We start from the raw sequence: 20,574 nt of genomic DNA, 5'->3' as shown, positions 1-20,574 counted from the left end.
TTATTCAGACGATAAAAAAGTTGACACTTCTGCATTTTTTCTGTAATATTAGTAGTAAATTAAACAATTTAACTATGTATTTAACAAGACATTAATCATTTTATTGCCTAAAACCCAGTTAGGCTGCGCTCCAGCTTCCGGATCCAAAGTTCTGTAAAGGAGATTTTCTCAACGTTATGCAGTTTACCTCCAGGGAACTGTTGGGGAACGTTCTGTTAGAGAACGTTCCCTGCATGGATTCGGAAGTTGGTGTAAACGTTTATTTTAAAGTGATTTAACTTCCGGTCTAAAGCCATCAATCTGCTGACTGAGTGAAACTGAAACATTTCTGTCGCTTTTCAAAGTTTAATTCAACATAATTTTCCTCTGACGTCACGCGCGCGTTCCCGAGGTCTTATCAGATCACTGGAAGCGCGCTCCGGCCACAGAGCGGCAGAGTTCCTGGAGGAGGAGGAGGGAGAGGAGGAAGAGGCGCAGATGGAGGCAGGATCCTGACCTCCACCGGGATCAGCTCACCGGGCTGCGGGATGCGCCGTTAAAGCATCAAAACTGCGCCAGAAACAGAGAACCAGCTGCGCTCCGGCTGGACTCCCGGTTCTGTGCGTTAGTCACCGCCGCAGTCGGACTTTTGGCGCCGTTTCTGGCGGAACCGGTGCGGAATGAGTGAAACCGGCGCAGTGGAAACGGAGAAACGTCGCTGCAGCGCCGGCGGATTGTCTGGGACGGACCCCGCTTCACCGACTCTGACCCGATCCTGAATCAACATGTACGCGGGGAGGAAGCGCAGAAAACCGGCGCAAAGAGGGTGAGTCCTAAAAGTCCGCACTAATTGCGGACATGTAAGACGTATTAGTTACACTTTAAGTCGTCCCTGTTTAGCAGCGGCAGACAGTTTGTAAACATGGGATTATCTCCCTGGATTTATGGGGCCGCGCGGCGCCCCCTGCTGGCCGCGGCGGCAGCGCCGCTCTGCTCAGACAGTTAATTATCTCGTCATTAATTATCAGCTTATCCAGGAGCGGATCTAGAGATGTTAGAGCCCCGGGGCGCAGGAGGCCCCACACCGTCTCTGTTTCTGTTGTAGATTCAGATTATTTAGTCATCGCTGCGCCAGAAGTTAACCTTTTTAATCTGGATATGTGTGTTTATTTCCTCTTTTTCTGGTTATTTATCGTTTTGTAGATATTTTTCCTCTTTAGATATGATGTTTGTTAGATTGTTCCAAACATCTATGTGATTATTTTCTGGACTCTTGGGCCTTTTCTGACCTTTTTGCGTTTTTTTCTAACTAAATTGATATATTCTTTATTTATTCCTGTTTGTCATTTTGTCAATGCTCTGTCCTTATATAATATGTTTTTGTCTCTTCTTGATATTTTGCTGGGGTTTTTTTATTTTTTGTCTAATCCTTTTGTCCATTTGCTGATTATTTTTGTGGGTAATTTCTCTTTCCTAATATTTTTGATGATTTTTCCTCGTTTTGCAGCTTTTGGTTGTTTCGTCTTCATTGTGTCAGAATCAGGGTCTTTTCGATTTTTAAATTACAGATTATTTTACAGATTTCTCTTGTTTTACTGATGGATCCATGCCCCTTTACTCTGAAATCCCCAAATAAAGCCCAGTCCAGGCAACATTCATCAGAAGTCACCACATTTTTTGACCAGAATGTTTCATGTGCAACATTTAGTTTTTTTCTGTTCCTAAATATGATGCTTGTATTTCCTGACCTCCAGAGTTAAACCCGTTCCCACTGAGGGAACCAAAACCAACCCCTCCAAACGGCACCGCGACCGGCTGAACTCAGAACTGGACCGGCTGGCCAGCCTGCTGCCCTTCCCAGAGGAGGTCATCTCCAGCCTGGACAAGCTGTCCATCCTGAGGCTCAGCGTCAGCTTCCTGCGCACCAAGAGCTTCTTCTCAGGTGGGGAACGAACGCGCAGGCAGAGACGCGCTGAGCGAAGCTGGCTGAGTCCAGACAGAGGCTCGGGTTTTTGAAACGGACCGCCTTGGTTCTGTCCAGTGAAGACGAACCGAGTCTCCTGCTGCTTCCTTCTGTTTTTAGCTACTTTAGCTTAGATTTGGCTCCACTGTGAGTCTTAAAGTGTGGATGTTAATAATTCATCCAAGACATTTGAGATTCTGCATTGTTCCTGCAGAATAAGACAGCAGCTGCGTTTCCATAACAGATGTGTGCAAAACTCTGTCAATGTTCAGCTAATGTAAAAAAAACCCAACAAATTTCCAATAAGAAATGCATTTAAATTCATAAATTAGTTCATTCCCGTAATAAATCATTTACAAACACTGCACCATGGTCCTACAACTACTTCCTGTTTTCTTCTTCTTCATGCTTTGTGGATCATGTGACACAAAGTCTTTTAGTTTCACTAAATAAACCAAAAGCTCCTCATCCAAGCAGCAAAATGTATTTATTTTTTTAATTGGCGTGTTTTATGAAGCAAATTTATTTTTGAAATGTCAAATTGCGAACTGTGTTGTAAACTTTGTAAGAGGCTTTCGGTTAAACCTTTTAGATTAATCACATGAGTTAAAGTTTTAACGTTGACAGCCTGGTTAAATGTTTTCAGGTCCAAATTCTTCCATAAACCTGCGGATCTTCCAACGTTCTCAACCAGAACGCCTCTTCATGTGGGGACCATTTTGATAGTGGGTTTTTTTGAACACACATCTAGCCCTCCATGTCAGAATTGGGTCATCTCCATCTAAGTGGCTGAACTCTGCTCGACCTCCTTCCATCCAGACAGCAGAGAAACCCACCAGGACTCGGCCTCTTCTCGCCCGTGGCCAGGAGCCGACCCCGTCCTGAAGGCTGAGCCAGCCAGTAATGTGGGTCTGGGGAGACGGACCCATTACTGCGGGCGCTGAGGAGATGAAAGAACAGAAACGCGGGGGGATAATCCACTCAGGGGAGGCTTATGGGCCTTTAACGGGAGGGGGGCGCGGCGTGAACAAAGTACAGTCTGCTCTCCGCTGCGGAACATGAACCTGGAAGGTCAGAGGAGTTGGTGAATCTGAATCTGAGGTTTTCTCATGAGTCAGAAAGTTAAAGAGTTATGTAAGATCAACATTTTCTACCTTTTTGTTCCTCAGTTCAAGTTTCTACTGCTTTTAAAATCAGTCTGAGCTCCTAAAAACAACCATCCAGCCGCTTTTTGGAAATAAATTATTGTTTTTGTGACTAGAAAATGAGCCGTTTTAAAAACTTCCCAATCGTTGAGTCCATGGAAACTGCGCTGTTACCTAGCAACCAAGCCCAGCCCGTTACCTAGCAACCCCAGTGGAGCTCCAGCACATTTGATTGGCTGCATGGTCTGTACAATGGCTGCTGGAAAAGACAAGTGTTTGGTTGTTGACTTACCATCCAGGAACTATTTTCTGCATTCTCATTAGTTGTGCAGGAGGCTCCACTAATGCTTTTCCAAGATGTACGGTTGTATAATTGTGCATCTGCTTGCAGTCACTTTCATGTGTAAACGTTGAGTCGATGTGATGGGAAGAGCGTCTGGATGAGTCGACACTAAAACTGTTTTCACACCTGATAATCTGAAGAGTTTTGGATTTGGGGCCAAAATTATAACACCTGTTCTGTTTCTCTCTGCTCATCAAACCAACCAAACCTTTGAGGCTCAGGGTTTGTTGCCACATTAAAATAAACGTGAGACGGAAACACGGAGCAGCTTTAGTCGCTCTTCTTTTCTGAATAATTCATTCCGGTCTGCAGCGCCGTTAGTGCAGCGTAGTAGGGGGGTTATTCAGGTCACGGTGTGTCACCATCCCCTCAAACAGCTGCTGATGAACTGTCGCTCACATTAGCTCCAGCTGCAGAACACAGATCTCCGTTGGCTCCATCAGTGGCGTTCTGTCCTCACCAGGCTGGTGTCGTCTGTGTGACGTTTTTAATGGATGTTTTCGTGCTCGTCGTCTCTGCGTTGTGCCAACACACGTCCCCTCCCATCCGCCGCCGCCGCCGGCCTCAGGCGGTTTCTCTTCCTGACGTCAGGCGGTTGAAAAGCCCGTTCCGCCTCCTCCAGCTCCGAATTAGTGACAGTCCAGATGAAATGCTGCCATCGTAGCGAGACTGAGCCGGTCTGGGATGTTTGCTGTTGGAAACGGAAAGATCAGCTTCAAAGGTTCAGGAGAAAGCTTGACCTTTGACCTCTGGATTCTCAAAGACTTCCTCTTCCATTAATGTCTGAACCTGCTGCTTCTGAAGCCATACTGAATGTATCAAAGGTCAAAGGGCACAAAGGAGCCAGTCTTTTTAAAACATGCTGTCTTCTCTGAATATTCAGCTTTTCCAATTAGGCATCAAAGACGATGAAAAGTTAAAGATTTTACTGTTTTATGATTCATTTTTGGCATCAAGGAACCTCAAGAAAGCAAAACCTGAACATTTGTATAGAAGATTTTGCTTAATTAAAAACCAAACATGATTTTTTTGTTTGCTTGTTTGTTTCTATTTCTGAACCAAGGATGTGGAAACTTCCTTCTTCACCAAATGGAAACAAAATTTAGAACAAAAATATGAGAAAAATTACAGCAGATGAATTGGACTCAAACATTTTCATTCTTTAACGATGTCAGTATTTTTTACTGATCACAGATATCACCATCTGTAGGTGGGAGTTAGCGTCTACTAAATTCAACATTTTTGACCATTTTTGCAGAAAATTGACAATAAACTCACAATAGATTTTTGTGAAATTTCAGAACAGCAATAAACTGGATGGACTGGATAGTGGGAAACAAATCCTGTAGCTTTCAACACGGTAGCACGCTTGGTGGTGGCAGCGTCATACTGGGGGCTGGTCTTTCAGGAAGCATATAAGATGCTACAGTTTTAGATTCATGGTGAAACAAGAAGGATCTGATGGAAGGGAACCAGCCCATGTTGGTTTCCTTTGACTGTAGAGTGAAACATGATGCTGTGGATGGAAGCAGCTGAAAGTCTCACTTTTCTACAAGCTCCTAGAAAAGCTCATGGTATAATTTTAGTTATTTATTAGGTGAGTTTTTATTGTCGACTCTAAAAAAGGAACCTTTGGTGCAGCGTCTCTAACTGGTTTCTGTCTCCTGCTGCAGAGGCGTTGAAGCATCAACATCCCAATGGCATCAGCAAGAGCAGCGATGGAAACGGCGGCGGCGCAGAGGGCGGCTTATCAGAGGGCGAGCTTCTGCTTCAGGTTGGTTCGTCTGTTAACTTCTGGGTCTCAAACGGCGCGTTGGTGAAACTTTGCTGCTTGTTTTGGTCTGATGGAGGAGGAGCGGCGGCTCTGCACAGCAGGAACACAAATTTAGTTTGTATTTAGCTTTTTTATAATGCGCTACTGAGTGAAATCAGCATGCCCGAGGCGGCCATCTTGCTTTACAGCTGCGTTTTACAGCATCTATTTATTAGGACTTTGAATTCAGCTCCACTCTGTCACAAAATATGATTACCAAAATAAGATTTGATGTTTTACAAAAAGTTGAAATGTTAAAAGAAAAATCTGCTTTGGAAAAAGTAGGAAAGTGGAAATATGTGTCGGATCGGGTGAGCAGCTTGTGAACATGATCTTCATCAGTGAGACGGATGTGGATCCAGTGTCATCACCTCCTCTCAGAACCCGGAGGCTCCTTGAAGATGGCGATGGAGGTGTTAGTCATCCCGCGGTGACCTTCTGACCTGACCTCCGCTCTGATGCTTCCTCCTCCCTGTCAGCCTGGGGTTGAAGTCTCATCTCCTCAGTTGCAGTTTGCTTTCTCTTTTATCCTGTTTTGTCCTCCGCTGGCCCATTTCTTCTCTCTTATCTGAAGGCTTTTTTATCCAACTGGAGTCTGATTGAGTCAAAAAGCACAGGGTGAACCAGAGGTTGCACACAGATTACGCTTATGCCTTTCCCATCCAATAAAAACAAAACATTGGAGTAAGCTGATCTAAAGATGGGATTATTCAGCATCCAGAGAACCAGATTCATGTTTCCCTTCATGTGTTTCACCTAATTTGGTCTCTGACGCCGCGGTGAACAGAGTCACGGCTTGATGCTGTTCTCTCTGCAGGCTCTGAACGGCTTCGTGTTGGTGGTCACATCTGAGGGAAACATCTTCTTCTGCTCTCACACCATCCAGGATTACCTGGGCTTCCATCAGGTATTCACTCACCACGCGTCACATCTCCGTTCAAACCACGCATACTGTTTTTGTTCTCGTCTGAAAAGACGCTAAATATAGCAACAAAGTTGGGCGACTGTTGTTGATCACACCTGACAGTGACTGATTATCACACCTTTATAGATGAAGACAAGATTGGATTCATATCAGTTGATCGTTGATCTCCCAAAATGATGGAAATCAGCCGGGTGATATATTGGTGCAGTCTAACCAAGAACAAATGGACAGAATCTCCAAATACTCCTAAAAATGGCCTGTTTTAGTAGTTTAACATGCCTTAACAATAGTTCTATGTTTTCTTGGGAATATTTTAGATATGCAATATGGAAAATGTACAAAAAGATGAATTTTCCCAAAATAATTTTGAGCTGCATTCTATAGAATCTGAACCTCTGATCTGAGTGTGTGGCAGTGATTTATGTGCAGATGTTTCACAAGGCAGAAATTCATTATTGTCATTTTTATCTTAGCCATGTTGTTCAGTAACAATAGCCAGAATATTAAACCCTACTGTTGTTGTGTTTTTCATCCAAAAGCAAAATCTTGTTCTATTGTAAAGACAACAAAAAAGATGAAGCGGAAGAAAATATTTTGGTAAATATTTGGTGCTGAATCCACAGTTTGTTTGTTCCTGAGTGGGCCGTGGAGCCGACCAAACGCACATATGGGCCATGAGGTGTAATCCAGTTAGCGTCACAACAAAGCGCTGCTTCCTTCAGCCTAATCTTATTTCAGACAACATGCTTACAAATTTAGCCTGGATCCGCCGGCCCGTCTCACACCATCCCGACCAGCGCCAGCGTCTAACTCTGGACTGGACGCTGTGGTTCATGTTCACACCCTGGATAGGAGCGTACAGTCGGGTCGTACGTTTAGCATCGGGGTGTGATCATCACCTTTCACCCCTGGTTTTTCAGCCGCCCGCCTGAGGCCCGTCTCCTCCTGTTGAGAAACAACCCGACGCAGGAAGAACCCAGAGTAATGAGAGTGAGCACAGTTCTGATTGGAGCTTAAAGTTGGTTATTGGATCAGGTGCTGAAGCTTGTCAGACACTTGATCTGCTTCAACAGTGGAGATTAATATAATGGGATCATCTGAGGTAAAGAATACATCCATTCTTTACCTCAGACTTGGAGAAATAACCAAAACATTTAGTCTTCCTGCAGGTGGAAGAATAACAAGAACCCAGTTAAGCTCACTGGGTTCTGATCTGAGTGAACCGGACAGGGTCCAGATACGACCACCAGGAATATTTAAGAAGCATTTCACACAACACTTCAGTCTGTCAAAATTCCTTCTGTTGACCCGGCCGTGACTCCTCCCCACCGGGAGGGCGGGTCCGCTCACGTCCACAGCTGGGTCATGCTGGTTCTGGATGGTCCCAGCAGGTTTCAGCCATCTGAACTAAATAATAAGCGACACTTGGTTTCTTTTGGCTTCACTTCAATGCTCTCCTGTCTAGAAATGTCTGGTGGATGATAGAGAGTTAAAGGTTCATCTTAACACCTCGTGTTTCTGGAAGACCACCAGAGTCATTGTTAAAGACCACAGAGTCATTGTTAAAGACCAGAGTCATTGTTAAAGACCACCAGAGTCATTGTTAAAGACCACCAGAGTCATTGTTAAAAACCACCAGAGTCATTGTTAAAGACCACAGAGTAATTGTTAAAGACCACAGAGTAATTGTTAAAGACCACAGAGTAATTGTTAAAGACCACAGAGTCATTGTTAAAGACCAGCAGAGTCATTGTTAAAGACCAGAGTCATTGTTAAAGACCACCAGAGTCATTGTTAAAGACCACCAGAGTCATTGTTAAAGACCACCAGGGTCATTGTTAAAGACCACCAGGGTCATTGTTAAAGACCACCAGGGTCATTGTTAAAGACCAGAGTCATTGTTAAAGACCACAGAGTCATTGTTAAAGATCAGAGTCATTGTTAAAGACCAGAGTCATTGTTAAAGACTACAGAGTCATTGTTAAAGACCACAGAGTCATTGTTAAAGACCACAGAGTCATTGTTAAAGACCACCAGGGTCATTGTTAAAGACCACCAGGGTCATTGTTAAAGACCAGAGTCATTGTTAAAGACCACAGAGTCATTGTTACAGACCACAGAGTCATTGTTAAAGACCACCAGAGTCATTGTTAAAGACCAGAGTCATTGTTAAAGACCACCAGAGTCATTGTTAAAGACCAGAGTCATTGTTAAAGACCACCAGAGTCATTGTTAAAGACCAGAGTCATTGTTAAAGACCACCAGAGTCATTGTTAAAGACCACAGAGTCATTGTTAAAGACCACCAGGGTCATTGTTAAAGACCAGTCATTGTTAAAGACCACAGAGTCATTGTTAAAGACCAGAGTCATTGTTAAAGACCACAGAGTCATTGTTAAAGATCAGAGTCATTGTTAAAGACCAGAGTCATTGTTAAAGACTACAGAGTCATTGTTAAAGACCACAGAGTCATTGTTAAAGACCACAGAGTCATTGTTAAAGACCAGCAGAGTCATTGTTAAAGACCAGAGTCATTGTTAAAGACCAGAGTCATTGTTAAAGACCACAGAGTCATTGTTAAAGACCACCAGAGTCATTGTTAAAGACCAGAGTCATTGTTAAAGACCAGGGTCATTGTTAAAGACCAGAGTCATTGTTAAAGACCACAGAGTCATTGTTAAAGACCACAGAGTCATTGTTAAAGACCACCAGAGTCATTGTTAAAGACCACCAGAGTCATTGTTAAAGACCACCAGAGTCATTGTTAAAGACCAAAGTCATTGTTACAGACCACAGAGTCATTGTTAAAGACCACCAGAGTCATTGTTAAAGACCACAGAGTCATTGTTAAAGACCACAGAGTCATTGTTAAAGACCACAAAGTCATTGTTAAAGACCACCAGTCATTGTTAAAGACCACAGAGTCATTGTTAAAGACCACAGAGTAATTGTTAAAGACCACAGAGTAATTGTTAAAGACCACAGAGTCATTGTTAAAGACCACAGAGTAATTGTTAAAGACCACAGAGTAATTGTTAAAGACCACAGAGTCATTGTTAAAGACCACAGAGTCATTGTTAAAGACCACAGAGTAATTGTTAAAGACCACAGAGTAATTGTTAAAGACCACAGAGTCATTGTTAAAGACCACAGAATCATTGTTAAAGACCACAGAGCCATTGTTAAAGACCACAGAGCCATTGTTAAAGACCACCAGAGTCATTGTTAAAGACCACAGAGTCATTGTTAAAGACCACAGAGTCATTGTTAAAGACCACAAAGTCATTGTTAAAGACCACAAAGTCATTGTTAAAGACCTCCAGTCATTGTTAAAGACCTCCAGAATCATTGTGAAAGACATCCAGTGGAAAATGTTTAAGATTCTTAATGAAAACCATCTGAAGCGAGTCAAACAGAAAGCCTTCAATGGTAGCGGTCCAGTTGTGGTCTGGCGGTGGTCTATAGCAGTCCGCTAGTATTCCAGTGGTCGTCCAGTACAGTTAAAGGATGTGGAGAAAGTTTGCATTGTACATTTGAAAACCTTGCTATGAAACCACCAACTATTATGAACCCAAATCAGAAGCTAACTGATCAGAACCGAGTTGGAAAATGTTGAAGAAACTTCAGTACCTTTAATTTTAGGGTTTGGGTGAAGATATGTAGATATTTGAGCCTCAGTAGAACTATGTTAGTGTAAATCTGGAGATGTTGTCCTGAAGGCTGTGTTGTTTTCCCGTCAGACTGATGTGATGCACCAGAGTGTGTTTGAGCTGATCCACACTGAAGACCAGCAGGAGTTCAAGAGGAACCTGCACTGGGCCCTGAACCCCCCAGTCAGCCTGGAGCCCCCCACTGATCCAGCAGGTCTGTTTCCTCAAACATCAGTCCCACAAATATTCTGCTTTCTGTGCAAACGGGCTGAACTAAAACCTTAAGAGGAGTCAGACATGAAGTCAGGAAGCGGCGAGGAGCGGTGACCTTTGAGAGGTCGCATCAGCAGCTGCAGCAGCTGCTGCAGCAGCAGCAGCATGCTCTCAGATGCTCTTACTGTACACTGGAGTTTAGCAGCTGTCGTTCTGCATTAGCTTCACACAGCAGCAGCAGATGTAGGTCAGCCTGTCCTCCCATAAACTGCCACTTCTTCAACACTTTTTAACCAAACTGTATCTGCTCAGGTGAAGAGCTGACGTCTTCCTGCCCGGTGAGCTACAACCCCGACCAGCTTCCACCGGAAAACTCCTCCTTCCTGGAGCGAGCGTTCGTCTGCCGCTTCCGCTGCCTGCTGGATAACTCCTCTGGCTTCCTGGTGAGTGGGGAAGCTCCACCTGCCTCCCCAGCAGGATGTTAAACATCCAGAGCTCAATGGGTGGGGATAGAAAAGGAGGCCAGTGTTTGTTCCAATAAAATGGAAAAATATATTTTAATTCCGAGATTGATTTATTATTCCACAGTGACTGTGGCGCAGTGGGAAATGTATTTTTTTTGCAACCAGATAGTTGTGGGTTTGATTCCAGTCACATGTTCAGCTCTTAACCCCAAGTTGCAGCCAATCTGCATATGGATGTATGAATGAATGTGATTGGTTGCCTGTAGCTCTACTATAAAGCAGTGTGATGAGAGAAGGGTCATGTAAGAGTTTGAAACAGTGTTGAGTTGGCCGAGGTTCCCTGTCATCCTGAAGCTTTGGGAACGCTTCAGCCATCTGTCTGTCCAGACTGATAGATGTCTGCGACTTTGTTTCTATTCAGATCAGTTCTTGAACACATTGCATGATGTGCTGTTTTGTCCTTTACTGGACTTCATCAGGTCCAGTCAAGGGATTCTGCTGGTCCTGCAGTAATAAGACGTAGATGTGGACGTAAAGTTGAGATCATCTTACCAGTGAATGTGGTTAATTCATGATTTAGCGAACAGGCAACATCTGACTGCTATCCAGTTGCTCTGCTGACTTCTACTCTACTCTATTTGCACAGATTGCTTCTTAAACACGGTGAAATAATAAATATTTACAATTTGCTTTGGGATTTTAGAGTTAACAGTGTGTATAACCAGAGCCAAACCATTCCTGCCAGTACGTTTCCACTCTATGTAAAGTGGTTTAGGTAAATAAGACTGATTGTGCTCGACGGGCTGAGAGAAAACAGCTCTTACTCATCTGACGTGAAGGAGTTCTGCTCTGCTCTCATTTGGATTTATGGATTATTGATGATGATGATGACACAGTGATATGATGAAATGTCTGCCTTGCAGCCGCTGAGCATCCAGGGCAGACTGAAGTTCCTCCACGGTCAGAGTCGGCAGAGTGGGAGCAGCCCTCCTCAGCTCGCCCTGTTCGCTGTGGCAACGCCGCTACAGCCTCCTGCCATCCTGGAGATCCGGACCAAGAACATGATCTTCAGAACCAAACACAAACTGGACTTTACGCCGATGGCCTGCGACGCGAAGTACGTCCTGCTGTGTCCTGAAGGTCCGCGCTCTGGTTGCTCTGAGTTTAACGGTGTGTCGGTTTCTTGGTTCAGAGGGAAAATCGTTCTGGGTTACACCGAGGCTGAGCTGAGGATGCGAGGATCCGGCTACCAGTTCATCCACGCCGCTGACATGATGTACTGCGCTGAAAACCACATGAGAAGTAAGTCCCAGCTGCTGCCGCCTGATGAAGGGTTGCTGGTGCAAATGACTGGAACTCACTTCACTGATGACCCGGTTAGTTAATGCAAACCGGGTCATCAGGTGCATGCATGGCTGTGGTGCACAGAGAAAACCTGCACACACATTCCCAAACATTCATCCCAGAGATCCCACCACTGGGAATGTTGTTTTGTGTTCAGACGTTTCACCGCTCAATGATTCTTAGATGAAAAAAGTTTGTTTCTGCTGGTTTTTATACCCGACAAATGTTTTTACTGCCTACAGACAACATCACTGCATAATGGGAGTCATGCAGCAGAAGGAAATCTTTAGTATTTATCCCTGTAATCTCCCAGAACACGAGTCAAAACAAGGTCACGGAACTAATCACCGATAACAAATAATCCCCATTTTTCAGCTTTACTTCAAACCAGGCTGATGCTCTCGCAACATCCACGTTTAAAGCCCTGAGATTCCTCCTGACAGTGGATGCTAAATGTTGGATTATTAGAGGAAGTGAACTATAATGTGGTTTGGATGCATATGTTTAAGCCAAGCAGACCGGAGACCACTTCAAAAGCAGGAAGTGGACTAAACGCAGGGCATTCTGGGTAAATACAACCAAAACAAATGGGTTTGAAATCTTTTGCCGAAGATAAACACTAAAATTTGAGGCCATTTTAGTTCACATTTTGTGAAGTTGTATTCAGTGTCTTCTTCAGAGGTTTTTGTGTCATTTCTTTTCGTGGTTCTTGATGCAGCGCCCCTACAGGCGAGAGGGGGAACTGGTTTGTTTGACAGTGCAGAATGAAAGCGAACTGCAGCTGCTGGTGGTCGTGACTGTTGAACCTTCCTGCTGCGTCTTTACTTGTGGTTGAATAAACACACACATCCAAACGCAGCTGCACCATCTCAGCTGGCTGAACAACCGAATCGCAGATTAAAGAATCACTGAACTTGTTCATAAGTTTGTTAGCTCGTCGTGTTGTCTCATGTGCTTTCAGTGATAAAGACGGGCGAGAGCGGGCTGACCGTCTTCAGGCTGCTCACCAAAGACAACCGGTGGAAGTGGGTCCAGGCCAACGCCCGACTCGTCTACAAGAACGGGAAGCCGGACTACATCATCGCCACCCAGAGGCCTCTGGCGTTAGTGCTCCTTTGAGATTCTGCTGCTTCTGTTGTGAGTTTTCCTTCACTGACATGTCTGTTCCTTCAACCACAGGGAGGAGGAAGGAGGAGAACACCTGAGGAAGCGATCTATGCACCTTCCCTTCACCTTTGCCACCGGAGAGGCTCTCCTGTACCAGACCAGCCACCCGCTGCACGGATTCCCTGATTCCTCCCACGGCAAAGCCAGAGGCAGCAAGTCCAAGAAGGGCAAAGTGGACAAGAGTTCCTTGGATGAACTGAAGCCCAACTCACTGCTGGGGGCGCTGATGAGTCAGGATGAGTCTGTGTACGTCTGCCAGCCGGACGCAGAGTCTCGGACGTTGTATCATGGCAGCAGTGCTGCCGAGTCCGATAACCTGTTGAGCAGCACCAGCTGGAATATCGTCTCCAACCGGGAGATGGGGACATGCAACGGAGACAGCTTTGACCCTCTTCTGTCGACGTTGGACTCTTTGTCACTGGACGGAGAGGAAACCTGCTCTAACAGTGAGCTCTTCAGTGCTCTGGAGAGTCTGGGCCTAAACGCAGACGACCTGGAGCTGCTCCTGCTGGATGAGCGGATGATGAAGGTGGAGCTGGACCCCAACCGCGTTCCCACTCTGACCGACCTTCTCACCAATAACGAGATCCTCACTTACGTCCACGACACTCTGCAGAGTGAGATGGAGAACGAAGTCCCGTCTTCAGACCCTGACTCCGCCGTGACCCCGACTCAGCCATGTTTGATGCCTGAAGCCGCTTTGGACGGCGCCGCCTTCAGGCAGCCCATCGTCCAGCTGTCGCAGCAGATGCAGCAGCACATCCAGGCTGCCTCGCATCCCGTCGAGAATCCAGCTGGTTTATCTGACAGCCTCTGGGTGGACCACCATCTTCAGACCCCACTAACTGGTCCACAGCTGGACGCTGAGCGTCTAAACCCACATCTGGAGTCAGCATGGCAACTGCAGATAAACACCGAGAGCACAGCTTCATCGAGCTTCCAGAACGGATCTTACCTTCCAAACCAGAACACGACTTTCCCCTTGAACCTGAACATTAGCGTCCCAGATTACTCTTTAGACGCATGCACCCCTCTGCTGAACGGCGAGGCGACGCTGGGTGTGCATCAGCATCAGGATGGGAAGACCACAGCGGCCACGCCCACACATCTGGGCCAGCAGAAACAGAACCCAGCTTCCTGTTTGTCCCACGGAGCGCCGCATCTGGAGCAGCAGCGGCGCGGCGTGTTCGGCCCCGCAGCAGAGGGGAAGGTGAGACGATGCGAACATGATGTTTCATTTCCTGTTAGCTGCCAGAGTCCAGCTCCATCCATCCGTGTTTTTAATAGCTCAACATTTTGTGTCGTGTTTGTTGCTGCCTCTTGGTCTGGACTCCCTTGAAGAGGAAGTTTTGAATCTCAATATGTTTTTATTCTGGTAGATTAAAGGTTAAATTTGTCCGTCCATCCTTCGTACTCCATGGTTTTTGCCCCAGGAAGCCGAGGTTCTTCTTCTTTGCTCTGAAATGTAACTGAACATCAACACACCAAGAGCTGCTGGATCTGCATCCCTGCAGCTCTGTGCTGCTCCCTTTCCCTGTCGGGAAAATGGATTATTTGATTTCCGAGTCGGCTCAGGAGGCCCGGGGCCGACGTGGAGCTCAGAGTAAACCGCCATGATGCAAGTGGACGTGTCGTGTAAATAAGATGAGGAGGAGATGGGCCGGGCCAGCACTGAGTCAGTTTAAATTCAGGAGCCTCACATTTTAGCGGAAGCTCAGCTTGCTTTGCGCTGACTGTTCAGTGGAAGCACAGCATGTGCATTTGGTGAATAATCTTGACTTGTGCTGGATTTATCCAAATCTGGCGGTGCTGATTGGATCCGGTGCTGCCCTGCAGGATTCTCGTCTCGTTGGGCTGAAATGTGTGTGGGCAGCACCAAACACACACAGGACGGTTGGCAGTAAACACTGAAGGTTTCATTCTTGATTAAATGGAATAGAAATTCCTAGACATTTATTTCTGGCTTCTTGTGGTTCTGGTTCTGGTGGACACTAAGTGAACGGGTCAGTAAAGACTTGAGGGTTTAATGGGTCAAACCAAACCAAGAACTTTAAACCAGCATATTATTTACAACATTTGTGTGACTGGGGGCTGATGTTTAACTTGTTGACATTTTATGGACCAGAAGCAGTTAGTTGGACTATTTCCATTTGAAAATATAAATTTCTAACATTAAGGATTTAAAATGGTAAAAACTCCAAACCCTGAGGTTTATCTTCCAGCAGGCAGTCACACTTAGCTTGGCTTCAAATCCACAAACAGGAATAGAAAACATGAGCTGGTGTGATGTAAAGTAATTCATGATGTTCCAGTTTTGCGGATCAGCTGGGCCTCCCTGTTGCCATTCAGTGAGTCGTGTCTTTCCGAGCATGACAGCGGCGTTTGAACGGGGAAAACAAACTGCCAGATCGGAATAAAGACGGAATGAGTTATGAGTGAGGACGGGAGAGAAAAGTGAGTACAATAATGAATAGAATAAGGCCGGGAAGAGCCGCGGCTGGCCCCCAGAGACGGCCGAGCCCAGCAGGCATCCCTCCATCCCCGCCCTATTCAGGCTCCTCTGTTATTCTTCGGGGTCAGTGGCTGTCGCTGAAAGAAAAATACTGGCATGGGGGCCAGTCAGGCATGAGCGCCGCTGACCTACAATTTATCTGTCATCATTACCTAATGCTGCAAACACAGGCCGGGGCGGGGGAGGCAGCCGTGCAGAGAGACACGGCTCGAAGCGCTGAGACTGTCTGTACAAACTGTCTGTACACAGAGATACGTTATCTCTTATTTAACCAGAACACAGTGTCTCATATTGTCTCGTTGGGCTCCTGGTCTGTACTGTCACATCGCCTCCATGTCGCAATTTCCTTATAGTTGAAGATGGCATCTGTTCATCCATCCATCACCTGATGAGAGGAGGAGAGTTGAATGCAGAGTTCATGCAGCAGACTGGAGCAAGTTCCCCTCAGTCTCCATCCCTCTGTCCTCCTGTTGCTCCTGACCAAAAACTCAACCAAAATGTTGAAGACGAGAGAAAAACATCACGGCCAGCAGAAGGTGGGATCCAGGAAGCCCAACACTCAGACGAGACCCTGAGGTTCCTAAACCAAACATGGGACCTTTAGCAGCGGCAGGAACACTTCTGCTTCCACTTAGCGCTTTGAAAACATTTAGCTTCCTCTAAATTACTTTTCTGTTGGCGCTAATTTACTGCTTCTTAAACTTTCAGTTGAATAAACTTTACTGTCTGTGTCAAAGTTTTGAAAACCAAACTGTTAAGCATCTTCAAGTAGTAACTTTTAGTTAACTCTACAAGTTAACTAAAAGTAGATTTTTGTTCAAAGTTCTGGTCCAGTTGGACCAGAACTTGGATGGTTCTGGTGTCGACTTTTAGTTTCCTGTAACCAGTCGTGTGAATCATCAGCTCAGACCTTCCGGTTTTGTTTCTAACTCTTTTTACTCTCATAAAAAGAAGGAAGCAGAGCGTTTGAGGAGATGATAAGGAATGAAATGAAACCATCTGAAGGAAAGTGTGGTTTGTTTCCAGGTGGAGAACGGCTGCCTCCTCAGCGCCGCCAATGTCGGGTACGTCCGGACGTGTCTAATTCCTGGTCCAAATGGAGTGGAGGCTGATGAAGTCTCCAACTTACAGGAGGCCCAGAAGTCTGGATTCTTCCTCTGACCGGACAGAGCAGGACAGAGGTGGGACAGACGTCAGCGTTTTAGGGAATGATCAGGAACTTTGGACCAGATCATTTTCACAACCATGGTTCTGATGTCTCATCTCAACATAAACCTGCTTTAGTCAGGAGGAAAGTCCAGGAGAAGACCTCTTTCACTGAGTCTGTCCAGAGTGAGGGGACATCCCGAATCAGATGTCCTCCACTCAGAGCAACTGCTGGAAGGTTTGAGGTTCTCTCTCCTCGTTACTGCTGCTTCTATCCCACCTTTTAAGATTAATATCCTCTTATGCAAACAGATGTTAGTTTAATATGAGCGCAGTCTGAGATAATCTGCAAAGCTCAGAGTCAGAGAGCATTTAAATCGTCTAAACAAGAAGCTTTAGTCAAGAGTTTAATGTCGTCACGTGGTGCAAACACGGGCAGGAGATAAACCGTCTTCATGGCCTATCAGAAGAAAACTGGACCACAATCTGCAGTATTTTAAATGAAAGTATATGTAGTATTTTCAAGAACATTAGGTGTTAAATTAAGAAGAGATTTAAGCAGAAGGCTAATGAGATGACTTAGATGTTCTGTGGAGACGCAGTCAGAGAAACGGGAGAAAATCGAAAAGCATTTGTTTGTTTGGTTTCCAAACTGGAGGCGTGAACAGAGCTCCAGTTAATGCCTTTCCTGGAAACAAACACCTGCCGAGTGGCAGAAAACCCAACTGCACTCACAGCCTGGGCAGCCAGGAGGACCGAACTGTAAATACGTTTTCTGCTTTTTGTTTCCATGAGTGTTGAATTGACAACAGAGAGCACATAAAACACTGACCGGCTCTACGGGTTCTGTTCAGTCAGGGTAAGAAATTAATTACACCCGCTTTTAACTTTAGAATATGTTGATTGAGGTTTGAGGGTCTGACCACAGCACTGGTTGAGGTGTAGACTTTAACTAGGCCATTTTAACACCTTGATTCTTTACTTTTCCAGCTGTTCTGCGTAGATTACAGACATGCTCACATTTGACTTTGGAAAAGCATATCCTGAAAACTAACGCAGGGTGCACTTTCCTTTTGAATTGACTGTATTTAAAACCAAGATGTTTCTGTGCTACATTCTGGTGCTACTTTATCAGCGGTTAAAGCTGGAGGCTCAAACCAAACCCTGAGGAAGACAACGCCGTCAGAGCTCCTCTTCTCTGAAGTGAAGAGTCTCTGTTGGTTACCGTTTCCAGTCCAAGTGAATCTGGAGTTACCAAACAGCCAGAAGGAGGTGGTCCAGTCAAATATGCAGAGCTACTCCAACATTTACTGCTCTGAAAGATGCGCAAACCGTCTGGAAGTTTCAAAGATGTGTCTTGGTTTTCTGGCACAAACTCCACTTTTAGGTATGTTCAGCTTGGTTAAGATCAGAGCCTTCGGTGGACATTTCCAAACGATAAGATTAGCATTAAACCAGTCTGGACCGGTCTGGATCATTGACCAGGAGCAACACAAAACCTTGTATCCATCCCAACTTCCTCTGAACAAACCTCTTATTGTGACCAAACAGCTGAATCGTTTTCCTTGCCTGACCTTCGACCTTTGTCTGGATGGCTTCTTGCAGCAGGAACTCTGTTTGTTGGCATCTTTCAGTCCATCTCTAGTGTTTCTACAGATGTGGTTCACATCAGATCAGATGTGTCTTCGGACGGGAGCCGTTTGGGTTCAGATCTTTGGGTTCAAACTGCCATTCAGTAGAACCAGGTGTGAACAGCCTAACGCCCCAGCAGTGCTGCTGCCATGTTTCCTTCCTCCCACTGTGACGGACCAGACACGCTGCTCCTGAGGAACCGCAGAGTCCGTCACCCGGCCATCTTCTTTCTGACTCGGAAGCTGGTTCTGTACCGAGACGGGTCGGCGTTTAGCATTTAGCACCAAGTCGGAAACCAAAACTCAGATTCTGAACAGGGAGTAGATCCGGTGTTGAATGTTCTCAGAGTTTTTACGTGACAGGAAGTCGGTGCTTCAGGGCAACCAGCTGACGACAATCAATACGACAACAACAGGCATTTATTGATCTGCCTCGTTTGGTTTATTGCTTTTATACTTTAGTCATTTTTCATTTATAAAGCAGATTATTTAAGAGCACTTATGAGATCAAATGCTGTATGAAGACAAATTATAAAGCAAAGCATCGTTTTCAAAGAGGCTGAAACAGGATGGTTGTGTATGTGTGTGTCAAGTGTTTGGAAAGGTGTTTATGATCACTGTGCTTACAAACTCTCCCCAGCACTGAAGGAACTAAAAAAAAGCATTTTATTATGTAGAAATATTGTTATAGTGTTCTGGTTTTATGTTTTGGGGAGTTTGTCACTTTAGCTGAAACAAAAATGGTGCCATAAGAGTGAGCCGAAGCTTGCTTAGTTCAGTGTTTCACAATAAAAAGGGCACAAGAGCAGCATTTTATGTGTTAAAATGTGTTTTCTGATGTTCTTCAAACCCACTTTGTCCGGCTGTTAATGAAACCAAACTTTCCTCACACCGTTTTGTCCATGTTAGCTCATTTATTTTGCAACCTTTCTTCACTAAACCTCGTAGTTGTTTGTCAGACTTTTGTGAAAAAGAAAAAAAATGCAGTTTTTCTCTGAGATGAGTTTCGAAATGTGCTCTGAGATGCTGGAAATAAAGGATTTTGTGCAACCACATTCATTAGTTGCCTCTTTGCAACCAACTGCTGTTCCTCACCTGCCCACCAGGTGTCAGCGTAGCCCCCAACCCCAGCTGAATCTGGGCCCTGGAAAAACAATGTTTCAATGCAAGAAAGGAAGCAAAAGAAAGAAACTTATGGTGAGAAATTAAGGAAATAATAAATCTTTCTTCATATCCTCCTTCCAGTCAAAATTTTCCTGTAATCCACTGAGGCATTTGTTGGGATTTTTGTTGCTTTTAACTCATTTTTAGTCCTGACTGTTGTCCCAGATAAACCATCGAACTGTGAAATGAGAGTCTTTCAGGCACAAAGAGGCGCCTAAATTTAAGGAGTGACTCAGCGTTACGTCTGCACGGAAACGATGACGAAGCAAAAAGTTCAGAAAAACAGTTTGTCCTGACCCCATTAAATCACAAAACCGCTTTCCTTAGGATCATCCATCTGTCCGTCTATAATCAGGTTCTTTGTTTCAAACTCGAGTCTTTAAACCGACAGAGAGGATTAAATTGATGAAACTTAATTGCCAGCAACTTTTTGTTTGTGTTTACGTCTGGTCTGTTTAAAAAAATCCCTGAGAGCCTGAAAGCTGAAGTGAAGGGCAGCAGCAACAACAGCCTGAGGAGGCTTTTAGCTGCTGTTGCTTCAGCAAACACATCGTCTGCCCTTCTTTCTTTCGGCTTTTTGCACCGCGGATGTGTGAATGCACACACAGCCGAAAGCAAACAAACACACACTGAATCCCAGGGCAGTCCACCAGAGTCCAACATGGCCGCCGGGAAAACTGGGAGCTGTAAATATTTCTACCAAAATGGTTTCAGTTGCTTCAGAGTATAGAAACCATAGAAACCAAGAGGTTAAAGGTTAACCTGGAACACAGCCTCTCTTCAGTTTAGTTGCTTGATGCACCTGAAAATAAAACAGTAGCATCCAGTCAACTGATTCATCCCAGACAGAGAACAGAACCACTGAATCCGGTTTCTGTAGAAATTAATATTTCCACTATAAATATCTAAAGAAACAATAAAAATACTCAAAGTTAGCAGCAATAAAACCCAAGAAAATGATGCAGCGAAAACGAAGCTCTGCACAGAAATGGCTTGAAGAGAATAAGTTTCATTTTCACAGATTTAAACACCTCAATGAATTTCCCATAAAATCTTGTTTGGATTACAGCAAAAGAAGAAATAAAAATTTAAGTGTAATCTATGATAAAGATGTGA

General features: G+C 44.9%; 1 protein-coding gene across 1 annotated transcript; it reads left to right on the top strand.

Moving 5' to 3' along the window:
• Window positions 1–439: 439 nt before the first annotated feature.
• ahr1b (aryl hydrocarbon receptor 1b) lies at window positions 440–19,349 on the top strand. Its single transcript, XM_055022839.1, has 11 exons — window positions 440–805; window positions 1,734–1,921; window positions 5,104–5,204; window positions 6,061–6,150; window positions 9,908–10,031; window positions 10,343–10,473; window positions 11,418–11,611; window positions 11,687–11,796; window positions 12,800–12,941; window positions 13,018–14,215; window positions 16,544–19,349. Exons 1-11 carry the CDS (start codon window positions 765–767, stop codon window positions 16,676–16,678), a joined length of 2,454 nt encoding a protein of 817 aa, XP_054878814.1. The 5' UTR covers window positions 440–764; the 3' UTR covers window positions 16,679–19,349.
• The last annotated feature ends 1,225 nt before the right edge of the window (window positions 19,350–20,574 follow it).

Source organism: Poeciliopsis prolifica, unplaced genomic scaffold (assembly GCF_027474105.1).
Source record: "Poeciliopsis prolifica strain line A6 unplaced genomic scaffold, Auburn_PproV2 SCAFFOLD091, whole genome shotgun sequence".
NCBI classification, from domain to species: Eukaryota; Metazoa; Chordata; class Actinopteri; order Cyprinodontiformes; family Poeciliidae; genus Poeciliopsis; species Poeciliopsis prolifica.
Note: the sequence above shows the minus strand (reverse complement) of the source record. Positions and strands in the feature narration are given on the sequence as shown.